Source organism: Anneissia japonica, unplaced genomic scaffold (assembly GCF_011630105.1).
Source record: "Anneissia japonica isolate Jap-2015-1 unplaced genomic scaffold, ASM1163010v1 scaffold288096_len198612_cov187, whole genome shotgun sequence".
Classification (NCBI taxonomy): Eukaryota; Metazoa; Echinodermata; class Crinoidea; order Comatulida; family Comatulidae; genus Anneissia; species Anneissia japonica.
In genome coordinates, this window is record NW_022701639.1 from 72986 (window position 1) to 81673 (window position 8688).

The window sequence follows — 8688 nt, forward strand, 5'->3', positions numbered from 1 at the left end:
ATCTGGTCATCTATAAACCTAAACAAAATAGCTTGTGATGTATTTTATCAGTAAACAGTATTTTGTGAATTAATCATCACGGACTCAAGGAAGAACATTTTTTTATTTCTCTCTTATTGAAACCTTACGCACGTTGGAATTAAGTTTTATCTGTCAATAGATAAACAGATTAATCTACTTACTGTACATACAAAAGAGACAAATAAAACTGATCTTCAGCATGTTACGTTATCAAAAGTACCGGGTCACTTAATCATTAACTTCGGACTTTGTACTCCATGACGTATCACACCTTCAGTAACCTGTCCGGCTCTTTATGAATTATTATTATTATTATTATTATTAAAGTGACATTCTCACTAGCTGATGACATAATCAGTCACGCACTCGTAATGTTCTAAGTGTCAGTACGAGGTTATATCACAGCCAATCATCGACGAAGAGGAAGGGTAAATTATGATATAGTGCCAAGCCACTAAACGGCCATGGTTAATGATTAACATAACACCGATACCGTTAATGTTGACCACACAGTACTAGTATTGTAACAACTCATTCAATTATTAACCGAAAGTACAAAATAAATTATAACACAGTACATGTTATTGTGGAATTAACAAATGATATATTAACAGACAGGTAAGAATTGTTTAATATTTCTAAATATTTTGTAGTCAATATTATTGCAACAAATGTGCTTCAATAGTCTAAGCCAATAGGCCCTAGGCCTACATTAATTTTGTCTAACTAGGCCTAATAAATAATTGTAAGCCTTTAACATTTTGTTAGCCTACTAGTATTGTTATTAGGCTTAACTCTGATAGTTAGAAATGTTGTTCGGGTAAGAATGAACTTGGTCTTGAATGGTTCGGGAATGTAAGGAGGAAGTAAATTATATGCCTGTTGAAGAAATTATTAAGGATATTGTGAAATTATATATCCAGTAGGAATAGTTCTACCAGTGTTTATCCTCAAACTTGGACAATACAAGATTTTTTGGCCAAAAAGCGTCGCTATCCTGTAACATCATGTAAAAAATAACAGATTAACGGAATATCGCTTAAAACCAATATAATATTATTATTACTATTATAATCATTATCATTATTATTATTATTATTATTATTATTATTATTATTATTAGTATTATTATTATTACTAATTCTATTATTAATATTATTATTATTACTATTATTATTATTATTATTATTATTATTATTATTATTATTTTGTTGTTGTTGTTTCTGTTTGTGTTGTTGCTGTTATTATTGTTATATTTCTATTATTGAATGTTAGAAAGTACATGTATCATGTTATTCATTGTTTATTAGTTAAAAGGATGGCCACCCGAACTCAGACAACAAGCCTACCCCCGCAATACTACAGAAACCAGTATCAGCCTCAGCAACAACCTGGGATAATAATTGCGCCTAACACAGCCGTTACCAACGTACAGACAGTTAATACAGCCAGCCGAAGAGTTATTGTAGACAATAAATCTCTACGAACAAACAGTTTATTTCGGGTAAGAACAAAAAATTAGTTACATTACTCGGCCATTATCTGTTTGAGGTTAAATGGACCTGTCTGGAACTATTGGCAAGGATATCCCTCCTGTCGTGGCCCCGCCTTAAAAGTTTGACGAGAAAACTGTACACAAATTGTTTGCTATCCAGGACAAATAATAATAATAATAATAATAATAATAATAATAATAATAATAATAATAATAATAATAATAATAATAATAATAATAATAATATTATTATTATTATTTAATAAAGCGCAAAACAATATCCATTAAAAATGTTCACCGGCGCTGTACAGAAATTTAAAATATACATAGGCCTACATACACTTTAAACATATACATACATAACAAATATACATTAAAAGCAAATAGAAACGATTGAAACCAATAATCATCACAAAATCCCAATACCATTTAATACATCAAAAATCTACATTGAAAAAAAAAAAAGAAAACGCGACATGAAAGAGAACGATAAAACACAAATAATTCATCATTCATTCAGTCTTCTTCGACGGAGTCTTTTTCTGCGCAATTATGTATCCCCTAGTTTTATATAAAGTTCGAGGCCACCTAATTTTTCAAGAGCACTTTCAAAGTAGCAAAACTAACACTCTCTAAACTTTAGCACAAAGCTAACCCTCTAATTAAAGAGGGTTAAAATAAACTACCCCACATTTTTATGTTCCCATACATATATAGGTGGTCTCGAATTGGGGCAGGAGTGAACTCTGTATTTTCAAGCAGAAGAAAGTTGTTACATCGATTATTAAAAACAAACAAACAAACAACAACGCGCAAAATAAAAAAGAAATAATCTGCACAAAAATTGAATAGGAAAATTCGGATGTAGGATACAGAGTGCTGTATAACATCGAAAGGCACAGTCACACCTATTATAAGCTTCTTAAAATTCTGGTCGGAACTTCTGGTCTTCGTCCCTAGTTCCCACCAGAGGGCCTGGGCTGTTATTTGGCCTCAGCCGAATAAGTTCTCGTTTCCCCTTTCACGCAATCGGTGCTCCCCCAGCCCGTCGGCAATCTGGTGCTACCATTCTGCTACGAATGTAGGAAGAAAGCCACCCCTGTCGAAAGTCACACCTGTCAAAAGCCACCCAACAATGGATTATACCATTGTAAGGTGGGGTGCACAATGGGGTGTTTGTTTTGATGTTGGTCTACAATAGGTTTTGGCTGTAGTGCTAGGAGTTTTTTTGTGTCAGACCTCTTTTATTCTTTTGTGTATTATGAATTACAAACTGGTCATTTTGCCTCTATGACCAACAAAAATGTCTTCACTTTTATAGGAAAGCAATGTTTTCACAAGACATACAAGCTGGCAGTGGGTTGAACCAAAGACTTAACTGAAAGTCTTTGTTTGAACAGGGAAATAATTTAATAGAATATTATAGGGCCTAGTCATCTCTTTATTTATTGAAGTTTACTATCTGACTTAATTTGTTACGCACTCGTAATTCTAAGTATAATTTTTTAATTTTTTTTTTTTACTCTATAGCTGATACTTGGAATATTAATTGGAATATTTGGCATTGTTGCAACTTGCATTCACTGTAATATATATAGTGGAGCAGGCATCTGGCTTGGTGTTGTGGTAAGTTTAACCATGGTTTAATGTACTGTAACAATGATACCGTAAAAATCAAAACCCTACAAATAGTTGATGATTTAAGTGCATCGTATTTTCTTTATTTCAGATCGGGTGCTTTGCTATTGTCGGCATAGGTGCCAGTAGCACTACAGGAAGTTTTTCTCAGAAGAATTGTCTTGTAAGTAAATATTAAATATAATTCTCAAATGATCTTAACATAGTGTTCACAAACCTACGTAGGCTTTCTGAACAGTTGCTGAGATTATGTCCTATTAGTAATAGGCCTATCCATGGCTGGAAACACTTTATATTTTATATGACAATGTTTTATCTAGCAAGTATATATGGGTACCATATACGGTCATACATATGGGTTTAATTATGCACAAAATCATGTAACAATACAAACAGGGTGCAAGGGTTGCGCCATTGCAGGCAATTTCTACTCTTCCAGGTATACATGCAGGAGCGAACTGGGAATCATAATACTGTATATACATTGAGTCCAAACTAAAACGAATTGTGCTATGGTTAGGGGAGCTCTCACGTTCTTCGACATTAACTGTATTGGTATTAGAGACTCGTTCAATACGGTACCATTTCTAAGCACTTTAGACGCAAGCTTACTTGTTGCAGTTAAATATTATTTTAGTTCAGTGATAATTACACTTTTTTTTCTTCTAAAAACGACCACACGCAGATGCGCATCGGTCCATGACCAATTGAAAAATAGGTCAATCCGCCCGCTAAAAATATCGTTAATATTATTATTTATGAGCTTGGGTCAATTGCGGGTAGGCCTAAATGTCTGACAAAGTCAATGTGCACCTTGAATGGCTTATTCTCTTCAAAGACATTAGCTAGGTTAAACTGAACCAGGTAGACGAATACCTTTATGGTTAACCAAATGTTCACTCTTTAAAATCTATTAATCTTTTGTCAAACCTTTTCAGGTTGTGACATACCACTTGTCGTCAATCATCGTTGGTTTGAATGCATTAAGCTTGGGTATCATTGCCAGCATAGCTGCTTCTGACGAGCCATATTATAATTATTACTATGTAAGTTATTGCACAAACTGGTTATCTGACTTCTAAACTTACGATATTATAGTTGACAGGTCGTCAACATAAATGTTAACAAAAATAATGATAATTGTAGCCTAATAATGATAGGCCTATTGATGACAATGATAATGGCGATGATGATAAGTATAAGAATAATGATAATAGTTATAATTATAGCATATCAATATCAGTATCAATGGCGGCGCCAGCGGAATTCCAAGGGGCACAGGGCCCCGCCGGGGAAGAAGGCAATTATTTCGTAGGTGAAACACTTCCTTAAAATACGTTTTCCAATTTGGGCATTCCGAACATCTAGAGCGATTGAGGTATATTTGGACCCCCGTCGGGATCCTTGGTCCCGTTGTATGGAATTTTGGATCCCTCGTCATGGAAATTATAGCACCGCCTCTGAATATAAAAAAAAAACAAATAGCCTAACAGTGCCATTAACAATAACGATAATAATAATATATGACTTATTCAAACTCAGAGTCTCAGGTCTGCTCGTGTTGGGATTGATATAACGCTTGCTATACTGTCGTTTGCCGAGGTTATTGCTGCGATATGGGCTGTTGTACTGACAGCAAGTGCAACGTACTGTTCACGCAGAGAAACTGTGGTAAGAAATCGTACAAAAATTATTTTTAAAATACACTGCCGTTCTGTATCTATATTTGACCTCAAAATTGAGCAAATCGTGCAGGCACTTATAACTGCGAAGGTGGATTGTGCGAATCCAAGACCTCACACACATATTGTAGTTATTGCTACACATTCCGTAGGCCTACTACCATGATATTTAATTTAATTCTTCTATTAGTGCATTGATGTTACATAAAATAAATAACATAAAACATAGATAACATATAACATCTATCTATCTTAAAAATCAGTAATCATGCAATGTTTAATGATTTTGAGCTTCTACCACATGGGCGTCGATTCCGGTGTCCGGTGAGTAAAACAAATGGATGTAGAAATTCGTTCCTACATGTTGCCGTTCGACTTCTTAATAATGAGTAGGGCTACTACTTATACTTTTTTTAATCAACGATTCTTTTTTTTTCATTGTATATTTTTCTGTGTTTTATATTTTTAATGTCATGTTTTTATGATGCTTGTAATGTCGACCTGATTTGAATTGCCGCATGTGGGATTATTAAAGATTTATTGAATTGAATTGAATTGAATAAACGTAAACATAAATTTCGGTGTGAATCACACCAAGGATAACCTGGGATGTCTGAAGACCTGTTTCGGGATCCTTCTGGTGGTGAATTGGGCAGCACACCGGGAGACAATCCCCTACCCTTTTCCGAAGAGTTTACTGCGTTCTTTAACATGCACATGGGCCATATTGCATATTGCACACGGGACCAACGGCTTAAACATCGCATCCAAAAACGGTGCTCTATCGTAACTTGTAAGTTGTATTTCCGCCCTCCAGCTGAAACACAAGGAGAGCGGCGATGGGAATTGAACTGGGGACCTAGAGATCTCTACGGTTCAGCGCACACACAATGGCTACCACCAGATTAGCTGACTGAGCTAAGCTGTCCGATTTAGTGTATACCATGTCTCTAAACTCCGAAAAGAAGACAGATAATAATTGTATCATCAAGGGATAATTAGGATCCATGAGGTCATGAGGTTAAAAAATTAAAAATAAAATTATTTTCCTATTTGAAATAAACTAGACTAGACTAGAAATTGACTAGATAAATATTATGGATTTTTAAATCGGTGAAAACATTATTTTTGATATGGTTGGAAGTTAATAACTTATTGATACTTATAATAAGTCTCTCAATATTCAAATTGGTTTTTGAGTTTTATTTTTGAGATCTACTTCTACAGTGGTTTTACAAAATGTTGTATATATTCCATAGGTTACTACCCAGCCTGTCGTACAGTATAATAGTGGTGCCACCAGTCACAATACACAGTATGGTGAGTAAAAGAGAAATATAATATTGTCTTAATGTTTAAACTGAAAGGAATTCTATTTATTAAGTTTAGATTAAACAAAAGGGAATTGAAATGATAAAAGTGTTGTTAGAGAAGACTAATTGAAATGTTTACTGATTGCGGAAAGAGAAGGTGAGAGAGAGGCGGGTGGGGGAGAGAGAGAGAGAGATTGAGTTGAGGGGGGCGGAGAGAGGAGATAATGAAAAAACGGCATGTTTAAAATTGAATATAACATATCTTTATATTTGGTTTATTTTTTAAAGATTTTGAATAAGTTTTAAAGTTATATTTTGTAATATTCAATCATATGGTTTTTATTTGTTTTAAATGTTTTTAGATTAAAAAGAGAGGGGAGAGAAGGGTGGAGAGAAGAAATGAATTTGAGTTCTTCTGCAATAGATCTTTATTTATTTTTCATTTTTCAGCATTCGTGAATACCACGGGACCATATCCCAATCAGCCGTACGTTCATCAACATACACATGCAACTACCATGCACGTTGTTGATAGCTACAATGCACCTAGTGCATATCCCCCACCATATACAACATGAAGTATATAATGTAATTAACAGGAACAATAATCTGCAATATAAAGTAATGATAGGGCTAATAAAAGTTATACTTCTTCTACTATACTAATACTGATGCTGCTGTCGCTACTACTACAATACTACTAATAATAATGTTGATAATAATAATATTAATAATGATAATGATAATGATAATGATGACGATGGCTACGACGACAATGACAATGGTCATACTCATAATAGTTATGATGATAATGATGAAAATGATGATGATGATAATGGTGGTGATGGTGATGATGATGATGATGATGATGATGATGATGATGATGATGATGATAGTAATTATGATGATGATGATGATGATGATGATAATGATGATGTTGATAATGATGATGATGATGATGATGATGATGATGATGATGATGATGATGATGATGATGATGATGATGATGATGATGGTAATGGTAATGATGACGATGATGACGTACAGTGGATGATGATGGTGTTGGTAATGATGATGGTGTTGGTAATGATGATGATAATGAAGATTTTTATGATGATGATGATGATGATTATAATGATACTGATATCTTATATTAACATAATGAGTTAAGATAAAACTTAGTAACTAATGTTAGTAATAAGTTAGTTACTAATGAAAATATTTAATTCGTCTTCATAAATTATTAGATTTTAAAGGCTACTTAAATGTGGTGACTTTATAGCAGGAATAAGAAATTGTTTATGTTTTCATAATAAAATTTTCTATATTAAAATTTCTAAATTTTTGAAGCAACGAAAATGTTTATGATCTATTATATGGGTCATATATTGCTTGGAATGTGCACTTAATTTTAATGGGACTTATTCTCGAGGATTATAAGAAGTGTAAATAAAGTGTAAATTATAACTGCTTTTTCGACTTTGAGCCATAACCAGAATTTCCTGTACTCTTTTCAATATTACTTTAATCTATCGATAAGTTAATCATTATATGAACCGCACCGGCCGCAACGGCTTTGGCCGGACCACCTTTTCTTATATTTGTTACATTAAAAAATATACAACTGTTACCTATATGATTCACCTTATAAAGCTAGAGAAAGCTTGTGTCGCAATAAATTTCGTTAGTCTAAAAAAGGTGCTACTGTACTTATTTAATATATTTATTAAATATTCACCATGTGCGTGTTTTGTAGTGCCTATCTACTTCAAGCCCGTGTTATAAATTAATTGAAAACTTTTTTTGACAATCTTAATTTTAGTAAGATTATTTTTGAAAATGTTAGCGGTATAACGACATAAACAACAGTATAAAGAGTTGGATTGAGTCTACCAAACTGACATCACCAGACAAATGCATACTGGTCAAGCCGGCTGGGATTTGCAATCAAAATTTTTCACCGCTGAAGTGAAGTAGGCCTACAATAAATTATTTTAAAAGTAAATATGTGCTATTTCCGGAGCTCGGGGCTCTAAAGGAGCATTTGTTTTCAAAATTTGCCCACCTCAGCCCCAACCATGCAGAGCAGAGAGTGTGAATAAATAGAGTAACTAACTATAACTTCATTTCACCATTTCAAAATTACAAAAACAACATAAAAATACAAAAATACAGAACGACTCAGCAGTAGACCTACTTGGTAGGATTGCTCAAAAGAGGGCAATGCCCATCTGTGGGAGGAACAAATGCAACAGAAATATGAAAATTATTATTTGCAAAGCACATCTGTATTTAAAATAGGCCTATTATTATTACAATTAAAATCATTAGGGAGGGTGGCTTTATAGGTTGCCAGATGCTATTTGTAGGCATCAAGGTTTTTTTTTTTTTTTTTTAATTGCTCTTTGATGGGTATGGATCGGAGGAGCGTCGGGGAGAAAAACACGATTCGTCGGCGTGAAGCAGAGTCTAAAATCGATCAAATAAGCCTATAAAACCACTAAATTGTCATACTTTCCCACCACGCGTCTTCCGCTCT

General features: G+C 33.7%; 1 protein-coding gene across 1 annotated transcript; it reads left to right on the forward strand.

Moving 5' to 3' along the window:
- Positions 1–291: 291 nt before the first annotated feature.
- Positions 292–6889, forward strand: LOC117103660. The gene is made up of 8 exons (XM_033244259.1): positions 292–639; positions 1332–1525; positions 3047–3142; positions 3246–3317; positions 4093–4200; positions 4697–4825; positions 6096–6156; positions 6600–6889. Exons 2-8 carry the CDS (start codon positions 1340–1342, stop codon positions 6725–6727), a joined length of 780 nt encoding a protein of 259 aa, XP_033100150.1. The 5' UTR covers positions 292–639; positions 1332–1339; the 3' UTR covers positions 6728–6889.
- Positions 6890–8688: the final 1799 nt, after the last annotated feature.